Source organism: Agelaius tricolor, unplaced genomic scaffold (genome assembly GCF_023055355.1).
Source record: "Agelaius tricolor isolate 1412-34295 unplaced genomic scaffold, bAgeTri1.0.p SCAF_23, whole genome shotgun sequence".
Classification (NCBI taxonomy): domain Eukaryota; kingdom Metazoa; phylum Chordata; class Aves; order Passeriformes; family Icteridae; genus Agelaius; species Agelaius tricolor.
In genome coordinates, this window is record NW_027269283.1 from 6,512,517 (window position 1) to 6,533,588 (window position 21,072).

Consider the following 21,072-nt stretch of genomic DNA (forward strand, 5'->3'; position numbering starts at 1 on the left):
CCCCCGTCCCTAATCCCTTCCGGGATGAATCAGGTCCCACGAAAACATCGAGGGACCGGTTGGGGCGCAGGTGCCCGCGGGCTGGGCGCTCCCTCGGGCTCTCCGGTGCATCCTGGTGCTGCCGCATCCGGCATCCCGACACGTGCAGGGGCTCGGCCCAGCCAGCCCCGCTGCCAGCCCGGGCTGGCCCCGCAGCCCCTTCCCGTGCCAGGTACCCGGGGGTGCCCACCCCGCGTCCCCTGAGGAGGGGATGGCGGCCAGGGCTGCATGGCGAGGGCTCGGTCGTGGGGCACACAGGGCTTGGGCAGGGGTCAGGCAGAGACCTAGAGACACACCTGGACACACACGGAGCCCCTGTCCCCACCGCTCCAGCGGGAGCTTCCACATCAGCGGCAATGAACAGGTAAGGGCGGCACCCGCGAACACGGCACGGGAAGAGCCCCAGCGCCTCCCGCGCTGCCCCCGGCCCGAGCAGAGCCCCCATCCCCGGTTCTCCTGTCCCGGACCTTCCAGGCTACTCCAGGAGGGCGGCCCGAGCCGTGCAGTGCGAACGGACACCGGGAGAGGGACCCACCGCCCCGTCCGCGCCGCGCTCGGGGGCTGGGAGGAAGGCGGGCGGTGGAGGAGACACCGGGGGGACCTGGGGGGGATGATGGAGGGGACCCATCCGAGGATGGACAAGTTCATCCACAGAGACCCAGAGCCCCCGGCCCCCCTTCGTGTCCCCTGCTGCTTTGTCACAGCCAGCACAGGGGTGGACAGCGAGGCAGTGTCTTGATAGCCCAAGTCACCTGTCCCTTGCACAGGCCCTGCCAGGGGCTCGGCTGGGCTGGGAAAGCACGAGTGGACACGCATGGACACACAGCTGTGAGCACACAGACACACACAGAGGCTGTGCAGAGCCTCACACACGCCTGTGCCCGGGGCTGCTCAGCCCCTTCCAACCCCAAATCCCCTGGTTGCAGGACCCTGGGGAGGGGGGAGCCTAAAGGGTCCCACAAGAGCAACAAGGGCCCCTCCAGGCACCCCAATTGTCCCCTGCCAGGCCCGTAGGGAGGTCTGAACAGATCTGGGACAGAAGGCTGTGAGATCCTCGGGGTGTTTGTGAGTCACAGGGAAGCTCAGGTCAGGGCAGCTGCTCGGGGCACCCCCAGCCCTCAGGGTTGCACAAGTCCTGATGCAATTTCCTTGTCCCAAGCGTTGTGTGTCCCCACAGGCAGGGGTTGCACCAGGAAGAGCAGGAACCACAGGGAGAAGCACCCCAGGATTCGTATCTGCTCTTCCCTGTAAAGAGAACAATTCCTGCATCATCACCCCTGCAATTCCCCAGTCCTGACACAGCAACAATCGTGGGAGCCTCAGAAAGGCTGCTGGGCACGGGTGGCCCAGCTGGGAAGGGGAGGGAAGGGAATTCCAGCCTGCAAACACACCACTGTCCAGGGAGATGAGGAAACCACACGCCCATGGGGGCACAGAACCCCACAGCTGGCTCACAGCACTGTCCCCTCCGTGTCATCATCCCATTAGGTGCCTAACCACAGAAAGATGCATCCCCGTGCTGCTGCATTATCCCACCACAGAAGATAGGGTGCCAACCATCTTTCCTCCTGTGTCCGACCCTCAACACCCCACTGAGCCCAGGGAGTGAAAACCCTCAGGAACCACTGGGAGAGGCTCTGTGGGGGCAATGCTGGGACACAGGGAATTGGGACCAGCCCTTGAGAAATCCCTTCCCCAGCACCACCACAGGGTCCCAGACCCTGTATCCCCCAACATACCCACCCAGCCCACAGTGGTCTGCACAAGTTGCCCTCTGTTAAATTGGGCACAAACTCCCAGAGCAAAACGCACCCAAAACCCTGGGGAGGGGGTGTGAGGAGCAGGAAGAAAACGCACGTGTGGTCATCAGGGCTTGTTTAATAACAAAACTCCAGCTATTGTAGAACAATATTCTCCAGCATCATTGTAATATACAATACGGGGAATGCTCTCAGCAATCTGAGAAGGAAGGATCCGGCCCACAGCACCCCCTGCCCAGGCTGGGGAGCCAGGGATGCGGGTGAGCCGCGGTGCTCGGGGACAGGGTCCCAGGGACGATGTCCATGGTGGGACCGGGATCCCGGGGACGATGTCCGTGGAAGGTCCAGGGCGGTCTCAGCGGCAGAGGATCCGATCGGCAGCGGGAATGCACGGAGCCTGCGGGAAAGGGACACGAAGCGGGCGGTCAATACTTGCCAGAGGGTGCCGGAGATGGAAAGGGAGCAGAGGAAGGGACATCCCCGGGAAGGAGAGGGCGCGGATCGGGGGAAGGAGATTCCAAGGAACGCCGGTGCTGCCCGTCAGGAGCGCGGGTCTGAGCCGGTGCCGTGGGGTCCGCACTCACCTCGGGGGAGTCCCCAGCAGCAGCGGGGCGGGGGGGGCCGCACTGCAGCTCCAGCTGCAGGTCCCAGATGTAGTCGATAACGTGCTGCAGCAGCTCCACCTTGGAGACCCGCCGGTGCCGCGGCAGCGTCGGCACCAGCGCCCGAAGCCGCGAGTAGCAGCCCTTCATATCGTACAGCAGCGCGGCGGCCGCCTGTTCCGTCGCCACCGGCGACACCCCCGGGACCGGCCCGCAGCGGGCGGCTTCCCCGGGCCGCACGGCCTTCAGCGGGCCGCCAGCGCCCGCGGGCAGCGGCGAAGAAGCAACAGCGGCGACCTTCATGGCGAGAGGCTGCGAGCGCGGCGAGCAGGACGGGGACGCGGCGGGCGGACAAGGAGCCCGCGCCCCGCCGCGCACTTATAGAGCGCCGCCGGTGGGTGGGCGGGGCCTCAGGGAACCCTCGGCCAATGGCAGCGCGGAAAAGGCGGACAGAGCCCCGCCCACTCCATTCAAGCCCCCCAAGGGCAGCGTCTTAAAGGGGCAATGGCGGAGGGAGTGCCGTGACAGGCTTGGGCTGCGGGGCAGGGAGGTGCGGTGGCTACAGCGGTGCGGAGCGCCCACCGTACCCGCAGTTAGCGCGGGTCCTTGCCCCGTGGGCTCCCGGTGTCGGGCTCCCCGTAGCCCCGCTCGCCCGCATCCCCTCCGGGGCTCGGCCCCCCCGCGCTCCCCGCGGCCCCCCCGCCCCGCGGCGGCTCAGACCGTGAGACGCCAGGGCCGTGACGTCACCCATTCATAAAACGCCGCGCGCTGTCAGCGCGGCGCCGGGCGGGCGGTGCCCATGGCGACGGGGGCGGGGCGGGGACACACACCTGCAGCGCCTACGGGGGGCACCAGGACCCCCACGGAGACACCGCCACCCCCACCGGGACACCGGCACTCCCACGGAGACACTGGCATCCTCTCGTGGATACGGGCACCGGGACCTTGCAGGCGGCACAGGGACCCCCGGGGGACATCTGCACTCTCAGGGGAACACGGGGGCCCCACGGTGGCACAGACACACGGGCATCCTCACACGGGACAGCTCCGCGCCCCCCGGCCCAAGTTCGGAGTTTCCCGTTCGCTCCCTCTCCCGGGGCTCAAACCTCCGCAGAGCTGCTCGGTGGCGGCTGCCGGGGCGGGGGGCACCCGGTTCGGGACCACGCGAGGGACGGGCTGGGTGCGTGGGGCAGCGCGGGGCTGCGAGCACGGTTCTGCCGCGGGGGAAACCCGTGGAGGTCCCGCCACCGTGCGAGGCAGCCGGTCCTTGCCCCGAAGGGTTTCTGGTCCGGGCTGTAATTAGCGTTCCTGCTAATTACCCCGCACCTGCGGGGAGGACAGGCAGCGCCCGGGGAGGGCCCCCGAGCGAGACCCCGGCACACCCCGAGCAGCACGAAATGGTGTGGGAAGGGAGGGAGGGAGGCAGGGAAAGCTGAGCCTCAGACACTCCCGGGTGTGTGCACAGACAGACACGCAGGGTGGGTGTGCGTGTGCACACAAAGGTGTGGACACACACGTGCTTGCACACACAGATGTGTGTGGGACATACCCAAATATGTGCACAGGAGCATTCACGCGCATACACAACCCTGTGGAGACCAAACACAGCCACAAGTACCCGCACACAACAAAGGCACACACGGATGGACGCACACACAGGTACACACACACACGTGTACACACATGCACGCTCTGCACACGTACACCCTGCCTTGCACACCAACACGTGTGCCCGAGTGTCAGCACAGCTCTCCCAGCCCTTTATGGGGTTTGGCTGGGGGGGCCAGAACCTGCCGCACGTCCGCAGGCATTCGGGGAGTTGAAGGCCTCCCCTCTTCTTCCTCTTCTGGGGAGGGCAGCAATCCTGGAGATCATGCATGAACTCCAGCCCTGCCAGCCTGGTTGGGGGAGCTGGATCCCCCTGTCCCTCCCTCTGTCCCTCCTCCCTGTGTCCCCCAGCCTGGTGCGGTGGCGGTTCCCAGGGTGGGCACCGCGCTGGGGTCGCCCCCTCCATTCAGGGCTCGGCGGAGGGCCCGGTGCTGCCCGGTTCCCACCGCGGCTCTCAAAGCTGCTAATTAGCCCCCATCTGGCGGCAGTGGCCGGGCCGCGGCGGGAGGCCGGGGACATTGTGCACAGGAATGTCTTTCAGGGCCGCCGGCCGGCCGCCGCCACCGCCAGCTGCGCCGCCAACAATGCCAGGACGAGCCGGACCCCGCGCCCCTGCCACCGGCCACCCCGAGCGGCGCGGGGACAAGGACGAGGACGGATTTCGTGGCCGTGGTGGGTGTCGTGGCACACATGGCACAGCCGCCCCGGCACAGCCGCTCCAGCCGCCCCAGCCCACTGGATGCCCCGAGAGCAGGACACCCTCGCCCCATCTCTCTGCATGTTGGGGTGCTGGGCATGGGGTGCGGGGCTCAGGGCTGCCAGCGTGGCACCGGGACGCTGCCTTGGCCACAGCTGGCCGCGGGGTCCTGGCCTGGCACGGCGAGCGGGCCGGCGCAGCAGTGTTGTCCGGCAGAACACAGAGCTTCATTTCCATCTCAATTCTGGGAACGGGGCTCACGGCGCGGTAACAGCAGCCTCGGCCATATGGTGCTGGCGGGGCTCAGCCCGGCCGGGGGGGCAGCCGGGGGGCGGCTGCTTTGCGCTGAGCAGGGGTTGCCCGGCAGCCGAGCACATCAAAGCCCCCGGCCGCCCCCGCCCCGCCGGGACCACACAGGGCACGGCCGGCCAGGCCGCCGAGGGGCTGCCTGTGCTACTGCGGTGGGGGAATGGGGTACAGCCGGCACCCCAGAAGCGGCAGCACCCAGCCCCACACTCCGGTACAGGGCTGGAAGGCAGCACGGACACCGCAGGTCAGGCTGCGCCCCCACCAGTGACCAGGACTCCCAAACTGGCTGGGGTTGGGCTCCATCCAGATCCCCTCTCCCGGTGCCATCCGCAGGTCACCCCTGAGGCTACACAGAGCTTCCACCCCCCCATGTCCGCACGACACTGCTGAGCCAGGGTTGCAGATGTGCCGGGGCCGCCGGCACAGCTGGAGCGGGGCCGAGGCCTGAGAAAGCCCCTGCGCATTCCCCTCCCGCCTTCTCCCTTCCCGTTCCCAGCTTCCATCCGCTGCAGCCCAGACCAGCTGGAGCCAGGCAGCCCTTCCTGGGATTTATTCCAGCTTCCTGCCCCTCCTCGCCGGCCGACCGGGACTGGGGCTGCCTTGGGCTGCTTCCTCTCCCTGCTCACAGCCGCCGGCCGGGCGCCACTGTCAGTACCCATCATCACACGGGACCCCAGCTCTCACCACCAGCATCCACCACTCCATGGGACCCCAGAACTCATCACCAGCACCCACCATCACAGCAAAGCACCCCACATCCTGCATGGTAGAGCATGAGGTACAACTGCAGCACCCATCACCTGTCATCACCCAGCCGAAACCCTGCTGCAGTGGGGAGGCTCCACAGGGCTCTAAAGACAAGCAACCCTGGTGTGTCCCCCCTCACACCAGGCACCAGCACTCCCCAAACATGAAACCACCCTCCCCTTGCCTGGCGTTTGCACCCTGTGCACCTCCAGCTCAGCCCATCCCACCCCACTACAATTCCTGGTGGGAGCCTGGCACAAGGGGTATGTGCCCATGAGCTCCCCTGGCCAAGGGGCATCTACACCACTGCCATGAGGTGCTGTGGATGGGTGAGGATCATCCCAAACCCCACATGTGCTGGCAGCAGAACAGGCAGCTCTGGCCCCTGCCCGAGCTGGGCGCAGTGAAGTGGACGGAGGTTTCCTGCTGGAGTCGGCACATCCCTGTTTCCGCAGTCCCCACCGAGCCGGAGGGACCCTGTGGAGAGGGGAAAGTGGCCCAGCAGCGGCGCAGACACAGCGGAGCCGTGTGGCTCCAGCCCGGCCGGGACCGGAGGTGCCACAGGCCCAGGTGCAGCGGGCGAGGGAACCCAGGAGCGCTGAAGTGCCGGCTCCAGCGGCGGCTCCTTGCAGGGCCCAGCACACTTCCTTCCTCCTGGCCGGCCCCGGCTTATCGGCCAGGCAGGGTGAGGGGTGACCCTGTTCTCCCCTTCCCAGGCCTTCCGCTCCCTGCAGCCCTGGGAAAGCTCCCAGCCACGCTTCCACCACACCTAGAGCAGGCAGGAGCTGCTTGGAGCTCTGCAGGGCAGCAGGGTGATGCTGGCATGGGGGGTACCCTGTGCACCCCCCAGTCTGCTCCTGCACTCTTGGGGCCTCTGGAGGCTGCATGGGGATGCAGCTCCTACCACACAAAGCCAGGGAGGATGCAGTGCCAGCCTCACACCAAGGGACACAGCAGGCTGGGGAGTGGGGTCCTGGCTCAGGGTAGGGTCCTGCACCCCACGGCAGAGCCCAAGTCCTTCTCCACGGAACACTGGAGGCTGGTGAAATCACATCTGGAGTCTAGACTCAGTGACTCGGTGGGCTGGGCCTGGCGGCCGCGCTGTACCCAGACCCTGCTGCACACTGTTTGCTTAGCTGGAGGTATTTAATTGGAATTAAAGTGGCCCCTCTTGTTTTTGCGGACAGGGCTGTTGGAAAAGGAGCTGTAAGTCATAGAAAACATCTGTAGGAGCCTGCGAAGGGTCATTAGATGGCAGAACGCGAGGCGCCACTTTTAGTGCTCGCAGCCGGCGCAGGGAATAATGGTTCAATACGGCTTTTGTGGAGGAGCTGCCAAGCCAGCAAACACTTTCTATTTATTCTGGCAGTGGGCATGGCCGAAGGGATGCAGGATCCTCCACATGTGGGCCTCCAGGAGGGTAGGGAGGACACTGCCAGTGCTGCAGGACACAGGGCAGCTGGTCCCAGTGGAAGCTGCGGTGAATGCTGGAGCTGCCCCTGCCTGCAGCCCCTCCAGCCCCCATGCCTGCACCAGCATTCTCTGCCCATCCCAGCCCTAAAGGGTGCAGGATTGTGCCTGGCTCCCTGCAAGGATGGGGGACAATCCATACTGTCTTCACCCTGCTCCAGGGCTGGGTTTGAGGTTACCCTCTCCTACCCCTCCCATTCCTGCTCCTCCAGGCCATGGAGCATTAGCCTCAACTCACTGAGCACCCCAGCAGCTGAGGCAGAGCACATTCCCATCCTGTGGGGTTCCTACATCCCAATCCCTGATCAGCCACCCTTCGCTGGGGCCAGATCCCAGCTCAAACCCACACAGGGCTCAGTGGCTCCGGCCCTAAATCTGGGTATTGCAGAGCAGGGGCCCGGCTGGGGGAAGGCCCAGTGCCAGAGAAGTGGGAGGGGGAAGGGGACGGTCACTTGGTCACTTGGAAACAGCCAGACAATAGCCACCAGCTCCAGTGGGAGAAGGCGGGTGAGCTGATGCCAATCCCAGTGCTGGCTGAGCAGGGGCATGGCCACACCAGCACTCCTTCCTTCAATATGGTTTAATATGAGAGAAAGCAAATGCACAATACAAAATTTAAAAACCGGCATACATCGATACCCCACCTGGGTGGCTGCTCCGACACACACAACACGATGCTCTTGCACAATTGTTTCGTCGTCTGTCACTTGCAAAGGGTCTTGAAGGGCCCCAGCCCAGCAGCACCGGGCACGGCCCACGGGCAAGGTCACTTCTCCTTCTTGGAGGCTTCTGTTGGCTCTTCTTTGGAAGCCCCTGCTGCCTCCTTAGGGGTTGAGCTCTCCTCGTAGCTGGGGACAAGAGGGACATGAGTGGGGCCAGCTATTCCCTGGGGACAGAGCCCTGTGCCACGTGGGGGCAGCCCAGCCTGTGGCCTCAGCTTCTGCCCTGCTGCTGTTGAGGACAAGGCGGGCTCCAGCCATCAGCACCCAGCACAGGAAGCCCCATGGGGCAGAGCCCAGGCAGGGAGATGAGGGATGTGTTCCCCCCAGACATCTCCAAGGGTAGGGTGGACCCAGCCAGGGGCCAGCTCTGTGCCCAGGGATCTGTCCTTGCTCCCAAGAGCACTATTGGATATCCTGGATAGCACATGCTTTCCTTGGCTGAGCACTGGTGCCAGTGGGGCCGGTTAACAGGGGAACTGCAGCAAGACCAACAGCAGTGTTCCCTCCCAGGGTCTCACTCCTCTGGCTGCAAACCCCCTCCAGCAGTGGCCCCAGGGCTCTGGCTAAGGAAATGGGAATGCTGCTCCAAGCAGAAAGGACAAGGTCTGGGATATCAAATCTTCTTGCCCTTCCCAGTCTTCTCTCTCAGAATGGGAGAGAAGCGGACCCACAGCAGCACAGCAACAGCTCCAGCCTCTACCCACAGAGTGAGGAGAGCTGGGAATAGGGAGAGCTTGGGCCAGGGAGAGCCAGGACCTGTCCCTACCTGGCCAGAGCAACAGACAAGGGGCCCTGGTGGCAGTGCTACATGGCACTGGGGCTCTGCTGCCGGCGTCGGCGGGGACAGGACAGTTTCTGCTGCATGGAATCAGCCAGGCTGGCCGGCGAGCCAGACACCGTGGGGAAGTGGGTAAGTCTTGGTGTGTGAGGCAAGATTTCAGCAGAAGATTCATAGCTGCAGGAGAGAGAGGAAGCAGGAAGGGAAAGACAAGGACAGAAAGGAGGGGGGGGGGAGGAGAGAGAGAAAAAGCAGAAGAGTTTTGGAGTGAGAGCACCGAGAATGCACCGCCCTGTGCAGCCCCTTCACCTGCTTGCATCCACTGGCCTCTCCCTGCCTGCAGACTCCAGGACAGGGCTGCAGCATGGAAAAGTGAGCACTGAAACTCAGGGATAAGACAGCTCCCACTGACATAAGCAGAGCCAGGCAGCCAGAACCTAGGGAGAGCAAGCCTGGGCAGTGGGGAGGTGGCAGTGGAGCAGCCCAGGGGCTGGGCAGGTGACAGAGGGATGCAGCAGACCCTGTCCTGCCGCTCAAGGACAGTGTGCCCACAGCAGATGTGGGAAGCAGGATGGGTTCCCACTGCTGAGGGTGTTTCCTGCCTAGCCTAGGGAGGTTTGGCAAGGCTGAGAGCCATGGATCTGATCCCAATGTCACCGACCTCTGCTCCACTAGCACACCTTCCCTGGGCCTGCAGCACAGTTCTGCTCACTCCCACCCTGCCTGCAGACCCTCACTGCTGTGAGACACCATGTGCAGACAGAGACCACAGGAACTGACAGCTCCAGGGAGGATCAGGGCACACCAAAGCATCACAACAGAGCAACCTACACCTGGTGGGATTCCTGCGGTGGGAGCCACTGCCCTCCGGGCATTGATCCCTCCTTATCCCACTTCCTCTGCCTGCAACTGGAGCAACTTCAAGGGAGGTCTGGCCCCCTGGGGCCATCAAGTTTGCAACCCTCCAGCATCCTGCTCTTGCCCTGGCAACACTTTGCTGCTGGAGCAGCTTGTGCTACTGCTCTGGGAGGGCACTAGCCCCTGGCTGCCAGGCTCCCTGCGCTCCTTGCTGCCCAGTGGGCCCAGCCTCACAGCTCATCTCTCCCCAGTTTCCTGGCAGGAGCTGCTGCTGCTGTCAGCTGGTGAGTCAGAGCACTGGGGAAAGCGGCTGCAGGATCCCAGGTGCACAGGAAGGACGATCCCAGGACACTCAGTGCCTGCAGCAGCGATTGTCAGAAGCAAACATCAAAGGAGGGGCAGGTGCGGCAGGGCTGGGGATGGCCCAGCTGAGAGCCAGAGCCGCTGGGAACATGCATACCTGCATCTCCCAGGGGAGGGGAGGGGAGGGGAGGGAGGAGGGAGGACAGCTGGCTTCCCGTTGCGCCCAGTTTCCCTCTGAGGAGGCTGGGAGCTCAGGAACGCTCTCCAGCCTGGGGCACTGGGGAGGCTGGAGGGTACACTGCCCTGCTTTAGGATGTTCCCTTCCCTCCTCTGCATCAACCATCATTACTGTGCTGAGCCACCACCAAGTCTCGAGCATGACAGAGAAACAGCTCTCAGGCAGGAGGCCAGAGCTGCCCACTGACAGCCTGGACAGGCTCCAAGAACAGCTGAGCACAACAGCCCAGTCCCCCCTCCTCTGTACCCACAGTCTCTGGGGCAGGAAGACTACTAAAAACCAGGAGATTCTGCCCAATTGGGGAGGTTGGGATGTGCTCCAACCAGCCTTGGCAGCTCTCACAGCCGGCTCTGGCTCCGTATCTCCCCACCCACAGGCCCTGGGACACAATGACCAAGTATCTCCACACCAGGTGTGCAGTCCCACCCTCCCCTGCCTGCCAGCTCATGGGAAGAGTCTGTCACTGGGGCGTAAGGCAATCCCAGGTGCTGCCTGCTGGTAGCACAGCACAGCTCCCACCCAGCTCCCGGGAGGCGGCTGGAGCCAGGCCCGGCATGTACAAACACAGCTCAGCTCCCTCCACCCACGCACGTGCCGGTGCACACCCAGAGCATGCCCAGATGAACCCGTCCCTCCAGCTGTGCCCAGGCGTGGGAACATCTGCACGCTTCATGGGCTCCAGCGCCGCCGGCAAAACAGCTCCACGGCCAGCTGAGGCTCACCTGAACATTTCGGTTACTTCTCCCTTTGCCAAGGCCACCAGAAGCGGGAATCCAATGCAGGCAGGGACCAGGTACAGCAGCGCAGGCTGTGGGGAAGGAAAACAACAGTTAAACCAAACCACAATCACCCTGAGGGAGGAGTGCAAGGTGAGCTCATGGCCTTGTCCCCTCTGCACCCACGATCCTGCATCCCCCTTTGGCTACACAGGGAGTTAACACCCCAAAAAGCAGCTCCAAGAGCTAAGTTACAGCTGCAGCAGCATGAAGCTAGATTGGATATTAGGAGGAAATTCTTTCCCGTGAGGGTGGTGAGATCCTGGCACAAGATGCCCAGAGAAGCTGTGGATGTTCAATCCCTGGAAGTGTTCAAGGCCAGGTTGGAACAGGGCATGGAGCAGACTGGTCTAGTGGTTGGTGTCTCTGCCCATGGCAGGGGAGTTGGAACAAGATGGTCTCTGAGGTCCCTTCCCAAACCATTCCGAGATTCTGTGAAAATCCTCGCTGTAAGGTCCCACTGGGCTGTGAACACAGTGAGAGCCCCACAATGTATGGGCTCCCAGAGCCCCCTGCAGCACAGCCCTGGTGCTCAGGGCAGCTTGGTTAAAGAGCCAAAAAACACAGGGCCCCTGGCTAAGAGGCTGCTGTTGGAAACAAGGAGCCTTGCCCCAAGCAGGCCTCTGCTCCAGCTGGGCACAGGAGCTTTGGGAAGGGAAAGGTACAGGCAAGCACTGGAAAATCAAAGCCAAGAGAAGAAATAAATCTGCTTTTTCCTGGCAGGATGCAGGAACTTTGTGGCCAAGCTGGCCTGACCCACTTGGATGTGCATCCACAGGAGGCAGCAGGGTGGAGCTCACCTGGGCATGCTTGAAGATGTGCATGATGAATATGGTGAGGCCCAGCCCAAAGATGTAGGCCACAAAGCTGGTGTAGAAATACGTGTGCGTGTTCTTCTTCAGGCTGTAGGGAAAGGGAAGAGCTCAATGACCTCTGGTCTGGAATGCCAGTGACCAAAATGGAATTGGCATGGTACTCTTAGCCATCTCCCACCACAATGGAGTGTGCAGAGCAATGCTCTGCCTGTGCAGCCCCTGGTGTTGTGGGAGCAGTGTGGGACTGAAGGCAGTAATACGCAGGTGAGGGGCTGGAGAAGGGAAGAAGGCAGGTGATACTGCTGCTGGATGGCAACTGGGAAGGGAGGAATTAGGGCTAGCACCAAGGGAGAAGATCCCATTGTCTTGGTGGAGCCTGTCCCTGGCTCTCAGCAGTTACTATTTTATCCCAGGGCAGGCTGCAGGAACTGGGATTCCCAGCAGGTGCAGGCAGGATGTGGGTGGTAACACCTGGAAGAGCTGGCACAGACCAGAGGGTCTGTGCAAGAGCAGTGGGAGTGGGGCCACACCACCACAGTCACAGAGCACTCTGTTCCCCAGAGCCTTTCAGTTTGGGGCAACTGCTGCAGCCCAGCTGTAGGTGCAGCTTCCTCAAACATCAGTGGCAACCTGGAGGCAGCCAGCACTGCCAGGCACCCATTTGCATCCACGCGAGCATTCCCAGGTGCCAGCACCTCCAGCTCTTTCCCATGCTGTCACTGCTTCCTCTCACTGCCCTCCACTCCTTGGTTCTAGGGAGCTGGTGAGGCTCTGTGGTGGTGCTGTGTGCTGCTGCCCTGAGCCCCATCCCTCTGCTGTCCACCCTTCCTATGCTTGAACTCCACCACTCGCCCCAGTGCTCAGGACGTACCCCGAGCCAGCCCCCTCTTCCAAGAGCTTTTCCTTGCATTGCCTGGTGTGTCTGCACATCCAGCTCCAGAAAGGAGCACACGACTGCACTCCTGGCTCCCCCTTCCCTTTTTTCCTTGACAAAAGCAGCTCAAATATGCTGCAAGATCCAACCTGCCAGAGACCCTTCCCTGCCGCCTGCTCACCTGATATCAAACCGCAGCAGCAAGGCAATGAAGATCCCTGCAGGGAGAAGGAAACAGTGAGGGGCTGCAAGTGGCACAGGAGGGACAGCGAGGGGCCAGAGGAGCAGGGCAGGGACAGCGAGGGGCAGGGCAGGCTGAGGGAGGCAGGGCAGGCCCCGCGGTGCTCGGCGCCGTGCTCGGGGTGACAGTGCCCTCTCGCGGCACGCGGCACCGGGACACTCGGGACCTGCGGGGACGCTCCCAACCCACCGGGACGCTCCCAACCCACCGGGACACCCGCGCGGGGCTGCGCCGGGCCAAGGGCAGAGCCAGGCACCTGCTCGGCTCCCCGCAGCCCCCTCAAAGGAGACCCCAGTCCCGTCCTCCCCCTTCTGTCCTCACCCGGAATGACAATGTCTCCCAGTCCCAGCATGGCGAAGTTGTCGGCATCCAGCCCCTTCTCCAGCAGGTCCTGAGGGAAAACCACTGCAGGAGCAGAGCGAGGCACAGTGAGGGGGACTGTCCCCACTGAGCAGACCCCAGCCCCACCGGGCCTGGCAAACAGGGACCAGAGCTGGACAACCTGTCCCTGCCCTGCCCTCAGCCCCCTCCTTCCCTGTAGCTTTCCTTGTTCTTTCTGGCACAATTCCAGAACAAGAAACCAGGGACCAAACTACAGCACGCTACACAGCAGCACCAGTTCAGCCCTCCCGCTGTTTTGGGGCTCTGTGGGGTTTTTGGGGGTTTTTTTGTTTGTTTAGTTTGGTTGTTTTTTTTTTTTTAATTTGGTATGGACTGTTTCTACAAGCAGGTGGAATTGCACACTCCAAAGGTGCAGAATGACCCAGACAGATCAGGGCACTGCAAACCATCCTTTTCCAGAGACCTGCCTTGGCTTGAGGCTGGCCAGTGACAGGGAGGAGGGGTCACTAGCAGGAAATGCTCCTGCACACATCACAGCCTGAACCATCTCCCGAGGTGGAGGGTGCATGGGGCAGGGCTTGCAGCAAAAAGGACCCCAGCACACAGGGAAGATCTACTCACATTTGATTGGGGCCTCAAATGATTTGGCAACTGTCACCATCACGTTGGTGCCAAAGACCTAGAACAGAAGGAGACCAAGGTGACCACAGCTGCACAGGAACACACACACAATGCTCAGCTACAGCCTCACCCCAGGGCTAGGAGTGGCTTCAGTGGCAGAAAAGAGCCACTGACCTGCCAAAATGTGGGCACAGGAGCCCTGCAAGCAAGCCCAGGGAGGAGGCATATGGTGGCACTGGGGAAGGTGGCTGCTTCATGGCTGTCCTGCTCTCAGAGCAGCATGGGGACAGCACTCCCATGGCAGAGCTGCTGCCCAACACCCAGCCCTGCACCTCCTCAGTTCAGCTTTAATCAGTCAGCTCCATGTAACATCCAATTGGAGGGCAGGAGCTTCCAGCAGGGACAGGGCAAGTGTCAGATCAGCTGCAGTTTGCTCTGAGGTCATTTACTTGCACGGCCCTATCAGCTGTAAATACTGGCAGCATTTAGGGGGTGGACTGTAAACACTGAGGGCAGCCACTCTGATCTCTGCACCTTTGCCATCTCTAAGCCTCCAGTCCAACAGGCACAAAAACAGGTGTTGGTTAGCACTGGGTGAGCAAGATCCTGGAGCTTTGGATTAAAGAGAAATCTTAAAGCATCAGATTAACTCCCATAAGGTGCAGCAAATTCTGAGCATTGCCATGGAGTGACAGGACACGACACTGGGATCAGGGAAAAGCATCACGTGTACCCCCAAACTATGTGGGGGCAACAGCATCAACCCACTGAGATCTCCTTCCTCCTTGAAACCCTCCTGGGATCTCACTGCGATTGAATCCATGCCAAGATCCAAGTGACCAGTTCCTGCAGGGGGGCACAGTACCAGGGCCTCCACTTCAAGGCAGCCCTTCCCTAAGCCTCCAGCAATACTCTGATCCATGGGGAAGCCAAGGTGAGACACAGCCAGCAAGTGGAGAGCAGAGGGGTGCACTCAGTGTCCCCAAAGCACTGGGAAGACACTCACACACTAAGCAGGGCCTGAGGCACCAGGTGTACTAAGGCAGAAGGCTGAGTCCCCTCCAGCTGAGAGCTGCAGAGGAAGTGGCCCACAGGCTAAAAAACCACAGAGCCCAGACTGTTAACGAGCCCGGGAAACAGAGGCACCACCAGGCAAGTACAAAACAACCCACAGTAGCCAGGCATAAATATGGAGGGATTACACAGGCAGCTGCAGAGCTGCTGGACAGACCTCAATGTATACAAGGCTCTCAGACATTTGGAAACATGGTGATTCAGAAGGTGGAGGCAGCAGGAAGGACTGGGGAATACGGACATTACAAGGAGAAACATTCTCTCATGCATGGAACAGAGCACACAACCACATTCCTGCCTTCCCTGCCCCCCCTTTCCTCTACAAAAGCAGCTCAAATGCACTGCAAGAAATAAGGAAAACCTCAAAATGAAAAAGTTAGGGTGCAGCACTGGCTGAGGAAAAGGGGCTGGAGGCATTCCAGCTTCTGGTCCTCTGTGCAAGAGAACAGAAGGACACTAACAAAACCAGCAGATGACAGAGCCAAGGCACAGCTCATACAAGCAGGCTCAGTGTGCCCCAGAGCAGCCTCCAGCCCACCCAACAGCTGTCAGGCCTTGGGGAGACCGTAATGGGGAATACAGGACCAGATATGACACACACTGAGTACCCCACAATAGCTCTCATGAGGTCCCTGCCAGCCCTGGGCTCACTGAGTGAAAGAATTAAAGAAAACACACTTGATGAGCCACATTCTGCCACTGTGGATTCTGTCATCAACCCTGCCACACCCCTCTGGGCTGAGAAACCGAAAATTCTGACTTCAACTGTGTGTCCAGCCAGCATGGTGCCTCCAGAAAGGCAGAATGCCAGGCACACACTTCCACCAATGGCCTGCAGAATGCTCCTGCTTACCCAGAACACATCGTAGATGAAGAGGCCCCCAAGCAAGATGCAGCCAGTGCTGACGTTGTTCAGGTGCAGCAGCTCCACCCCGTTGAGGGAGAATGCCAGCCCGAAGAGATTGTTGGCAATCCAGTGCTGAGGAGGAGAAAAGGAGATCTGGGTCCTGCTGTACATGGAACCCCCACCCTGCATGGAAATGAGTCAGTGTCTGATCCAGCCCAGTCCTCAGCTGTGCCTCACTGACCTTTCTCAGCAGGTACCAGACCCCCACAACACTGCTCAAGGCCAGGCACACGAGATCCTTGGTGTCAAACTCATAATTCACTATTTCTGTAAGAAAACAGAGAAGTCAGATTTGGGGCAGGCCGGGCAGCTCCCCTTCCCATGCAGGGCTGAGATGAGTGATTCCACATCTGGGGAGCCCAGAGCCCAGTGCTCACATCCCAAACAAGGGGACTGTACCCGTGGTACACACGTGCAAACTGCCTGGGAATGAGCAGTGGGCTCTGCAAAGCTCAGACCTTCTCCTTCAGCCAGACTCTGCACATGGACAGCATCCACGGTCCTGCTGTCAATAAGGAAATTGGATTCAGGCACTGCCTAAGGCAGGGAGAGACAAATCTTCTCCTTCTTCCTGTGCCAGTTAACTCCTGGTGGTATCACCAGAAATACTCCCTTACCAGGAAAGCTACTACAGGGCAGGATACTTATCAAAGCATCTTCTGCCAGTGCAAAGACCCAGATAAGGCAGCACAAACCAGTCAGGCCTATGCTTTCCAAGGGGCTTAAATAAAAGCTGTGCATTTAATGACAGCCACAGCTCCATCCCCACAGCACTCTGGGAGGTGTTTCTGGGGTCTCCCTGCCAGGCAGAGGCAGCGCAGAGTGCCAGCCCAGCTCTGCAGGGATACATGGGGCTCACAGTGGCTATGGAAGCTCAGTGGGGAGCAAGAGGCAAGCCTTTGAGAAGGTTGTTTCAATGGGCTGAGAGTAATAAGACCAAAAAAGAAAAAAAAAAAAAAAAAAAGGAATAGTAAAGGCAGAAAACATTCAGGCTCCCCTGAAAGACTGGAAAGCCAACGTACCCTCCTTGCTCTCCCCGGAGCCCTGGGTGAAGAGGAGCTGGTACTGTTTGTTGGGGAAATTTGCAGGGAAGAATCTGTTCATCATGGGGCTGAAACGAGAGGTGTAGAGAAGGGCAGTTTGACAGAAACCTCACAAGCTGCCCAGCACCTCTGTGTTTAGGGGGCCCCACACCCCCTCCCAAGAGGGGAAACACCATCTGCTCCATCAGGGACTGGCAGGAGCCACAGCAACTCATCCTGCACAGAGATCTGATCTGGCTACACGTGACAGTCCCCCAAATACTTCAGGCAAGAAAACAGAGCATCATCCACAAGAAAGGAGGACCCACCCCAGACCCCAGCAAATGCCCTATGCCCCCAGCAACCCTCTGGGTACCCAGCAGTGGCTGGGCCACCACTGACTGGCTCTGCTGCAGAGTCAGGAGCAGAGCAAAGCCCTTGCCCAGCACCAGTCTAGGGAAAGCATCTGGTCCCCAACGCCACAGAGCTCATGAAACAGGAACCAGTTCAACTTTTTCAGTTACTGAAACAGCCTGAGCTTTCAACACCTCGTGCCACACACGGCCATGAGAGGCCAGGGACATTACCATGAGCTTCAGCTGCCTGGGTCACCCATCCCAGTAAGGGTGCTGAAGAGCTCTCCCCTCTGCAGGGCAGCAAGGACTGTGCCAAAAGGGGCTTAAGTTGGATATAAAGAAAAGGCTCTTCACCCAGAGGGTGGCTGGGCACTGTTACAGACTCCCCAGGGAAGTGGTCATGGCCCTGAGCCTGCCAGATTTCAAGAAGTGTTTGGAAACCACTCTCAGGAACATGGTAGGATTTCTGGAGTTGTCCTGTGGAGGGTCAGAAGTTGGGATTCAATCCTTGTGGATCTCTTGCAACTCAAGATTCTGATTCTGAGCCAGAGAATCTCCTTAGGGTGAGCTAGCTTTGTCCCAGTACTGGTGTATGGCTTCCCAGGACCCCCAGGGCTTTGGTTCCCACCACCAAGGGACAGCTCCCTAATAGGTTGGGCAAATACCCCAAAGACCTGGCTCTGCTTCAGGGCAGTGGTGCTCTAAAAATCTCACCCAGTAAGGGTGCTGAAGAGCTTTCCCCTCTACAGGACAGCAAGGACTGTGCCAAAAGGGGCTTCAGTTGGATATAAAGAAAAGGCTCAAAAATCTCAAAAATAAAATTAACTGCAGCTTTAGGTAGCCCTGCCCCAGTCACACCCATCCTTGTGCTGTACCTGATAGTGTGGGACAGGGCCAGGATCCCCAGCACAAAGAAATACATGGAAAGCAGAAGATTGATGTACTCTTGAGAGAATATCTGCAAAACAAAACCACAGAGGGGTTAGTAACCACAGCATCCTCCCCATCCTCATGCTCCTCTTGGCAGCTGCTGTGTCAGTGCTCCAGGGAAATAAGAAGAATAGCTAGAATAACCCAAATTCCTGCATGCTGAAGGAGAGTATGTTGGAAAGAGCCATGTGCTCAAAGAACATGCACAATGGGCCCGTGAGCTGTAGCGCATCTGTGAGCTGCTCAGGTCAAAAAATAACTCCAGTGCTGGAGAAAGGAGGCCAGAGCTTCCCCTGCAGAGCAGGGAAAGAGACACCACTCCCAGGGGCTGCCCAGGCCCAGGGGAGCAGCAGCATCCCCTGCCCTAATTAAGCAGGGCATTATTAAAACTCCTGCCCTCCAAGTCACACGCTCCCCTACTGAATCACACCCCTACAAACCAGTGTGGAGGGATCCTGGGGCCCTCTGTGCCCTCCTGGAAGGGGGATGCTGGAATAGGAGAGCACAGGGCACACAGCCATTGGCAGAGAAGGGACTGAACTGCACCATTCCCAACTCTGCACCTTAACCCTCACCTCCTGGCCAGCCAGGAGCACCCTGGCGCCTTGCAGGGATCCCAAAACAGCACAGCTTGGAAGCTGCCATGCCCACAGGACCACTCTGCAGCTCCCCAGACCCCTCTGGGAGCTCAGCCATGTGCAAGACCTGCATGGGCAGCCCAAGGTGCTTGAGGCCAAGACATCTTCTCCACACCACCTAAAGCACGAGCTGCTGAGAGCTTCCATCCATTTCTCAAGTCATCTGACTCTGCTGTGGGCTCTGAACGTCTAAAAGTCTCCACCTGATCACACAGGGGCTCCCCCAGGCCTGCAGCTGAAATGGCTCCAGAAGCACAGCATGGAACACAACACAGAGCCAGCAGCATTTGCCCCTCAGAGACCCTGGCACCCTCTGGCTCCAGCCTGTGCCCTGCCAGCTTGGCCCACGGAGGCAGGAAGCGCTCAGGGCTATTTGCTCCTCGGCAGCTCTCCAGAAACAACCTGTGCACAAACAGGCTCTGATTTCCCCCAAGCTGTGACAATTCAGGCAAGAACTGACGTCCTCCTGCACGGTGACACCAAAGAGCTCGATCTGTGCGGCTTTCCACACCTTCTGTCCCAACACTAAGGGCCAAAAACAGAGTCACCCTGTTATGGGAGCTCCTGCCAGGCAGGAGGATGTCCTGCCCCGGCTCCAGTGTCCCTCACTTACTTTAAAGAAGAGGTAGAGCCCCAGGAGGGTGCAACTGGCAACAATGGGAAAGCGAGCAGCGTCTCGGCTGGTAATGGTCTCTGGCATCTCCGAGGAGTTCTGGGGAGAGAAGGACAGAAGAGGAATGGATCAGCCCCTGCCCTGGCTTCACACCTGAACAAGGGGAGAACAGACACAACACATAACACTCCACAGTGATTTTGGGAGGGACAAAACACCCACTGGCCCCTGCTATATCTGGAGGTGAGGCTGTGTCAGAGGCAGAGCCTGAGTTGGAAAACACAAACCTTGCACTTGTCCTTCCCAGGGCAGCCAAATTTTACTGCTTTTCTCCTCCTGGAGAAGGAAAAAATCCTTTTCTGGCGTTGCTCTGCTCTCCCCTGCCCAGAGGGGAGCTGGGCTCCCTCACCGCTCACGCCCAGCCAGCCCCATCTGTGCCACCATCTGTGATCACCCCGTGCACGAGGCCTCTCTCCAGCCACCTTCTCATCCCTCACCTTGCTCTTGGGACACTTCTCGTGCTCAAAAGCCCCAGATTTATAAACCCCTTCCAAGACATCTTTGCACCGCCTCAACCAGCCCCTTTCAAGCCATTTCCCACAGGAGACCTTCGGCTTTCAGAGGAGGCAGAGGGCTGCCTGTTTTCTGCCTGTTCCCTGCCTGCTCCAGGCCCAGCTGGCTGCTGCTCAGAGATTTAATCTCACTCACGCAAACACCTGCGGCCAGCACAGATCCAGGGCACCTCAAAAGCCCTCATGCAGCTTATCCCGGGCATGGCAGTTGTCACACTGTGCCCAAATTCCTGCTGCTCCCTGCAGAGTGAGGGATGAGAACCCCCACCCTGAACCACGGCTGGGCTTTGCTCACAGCCCCCCACTGCCTGGGCTGCCAGAAGCCCCCCAAGATCAGCTGAAGCCCCTGATATGAGGCTTAAGGGCACACAAGGAGATTTTAAAAATAGTAATAGATCAGACTGTGTAAACCAGTCCTTCCTCCTGAGCTACAGCAGCCCAACTGTTGGGATTTAAGTCCCTGCTATGAAACGCAGAGAACAGCGAGAGGAATACCAGGGCAGAACAGGGTGTGCAGACAGGAGAGCAGCCCCGGACCAGCCCCAGTGCCGCGGGGCACAGCCACACACGAGTCCCCCCGCACAGCTCCTCCTGAGGAGGGTCAAGGGACGCTTGTGTTTTGCAGCACTTGAATTTATCGGGGCGCTGAGGAGTGGCTGGAGAAGCCCCGGGGGAAAAGCCAACTCTCTCCCCGGGCTTCCCTGCGCCTCCAGACCCAGGGCCGGAGCCGGGGCCATGCAGCTGCCGGTCCTCCCGTGAACGGGGCGCCCGGAGGGGACCCTTGGGGAGAGGCGAGGCCCATAGGCCCGGCTGCCCCGAGCCGCGGGGGTACCTTGCTCTTGGCGCAGCTGACGGAGCGCAGCGCCCCGAAGAAGATGGGCAGCAGCGCCATGAGGACGAGGCTGCCGTAGGCCAGCGCCATGCCCTCGGGGGTGGCGGGCGGGCGGGCGGGGGTCCCGGCCCCGGGCGCGGCCGCGGCGGCGCTGCCGTTGTGCGCCGCGGGCTCCTCCATGGCGGCGGCTCCCACCGCGGTCCGCACCGACACGTCCCCTTACCGAGCGGAAGTGCGTCACGCGTAGCGGCGCTGAAGCCGGCCCCGCCCCGGCGGTCCCGGTGCCCGGAGAAGGGCAGAGCCCTGGCCCGGCACGGCACGGCCCGGC

At 60.5% G+C, this 21,072-nt stretch overlaps 2 protein-coding genes across 3 annotated transcripts; both read right to left on the reverse strand.

The window, feature by feature from the left end:
- Positions 1 to 1,899: 1,899 nt before the first annotated feature.
- ID1 (inhibitor of DNA binding 1) lies at positions 1,900 to 7,646 on the reverse strand. The gene is made up of 2 exons (XM_071446651.1): positions 2,384 to 7,646; positions 1,900 to 2,196 (listed from the first exon to the last, which is right to left on the reverse strand). The coding sequence occupies exons 1-2, from the start codon at positions 2,702 to 2,704 to the stop codon at positions 2,155 to 2,157; spliced, it is 363 nt and encodes a 120-aa protein (XP_071302752.1). The 5' UTR covers positions 2,705 to 7,646; the 3' UTR covers positions 1,900 to 2,154.
- Positions 7,647 to 7,797: 151 nt separating this feature from the next.
- Positions 7,798 to 20,961, reverse strand: HM13 (histocompatibility minor 13). 2 transcript variants are annotated; one of them, XM_071446649.1, is made up of 13 exons: positions 20,745 to 20,961; positions 19,341 to 19,439; positions 18,035 to 18,117; positions 16,804 to 16,892; positions 15,963 to 16,048; positions 15,728 to 15,853; positions 13,801 to 13,858; positions 13,159 to 13,242; positions 12,778 to 12,814; positions 11,708 to 11,810; positions 10,854 to 10,939; positions 8,721 to 8,909; positions 7,798 to 8,080 (listed from the first exon to the last, which is right to left on the reverse strand). In XM_071446649.1, exons 1-12 carry the CDS (start codon positions 20,922 to 20,924, stop codon positions 8,759 to 8,761), a joined length of 1,182 nt encoding a protein of 393 aa, XP_071302750.1. In that variant the 5' UTR covers positions 20,925 to 20,961; the 3' UTR covers positions 7,798 to 8,080; positions 8,721 to 8,758. The 2 variants fall into 2 exon arrangements, with proteins under 2 accessions (XP_071302750.1, XP_071302751.1); XM_071446650.1 differs by lacking the exon at positions 8,721 to 8,909.
- Positions 20,962 to 21,072: the final 111 nt, after the last annotated feature.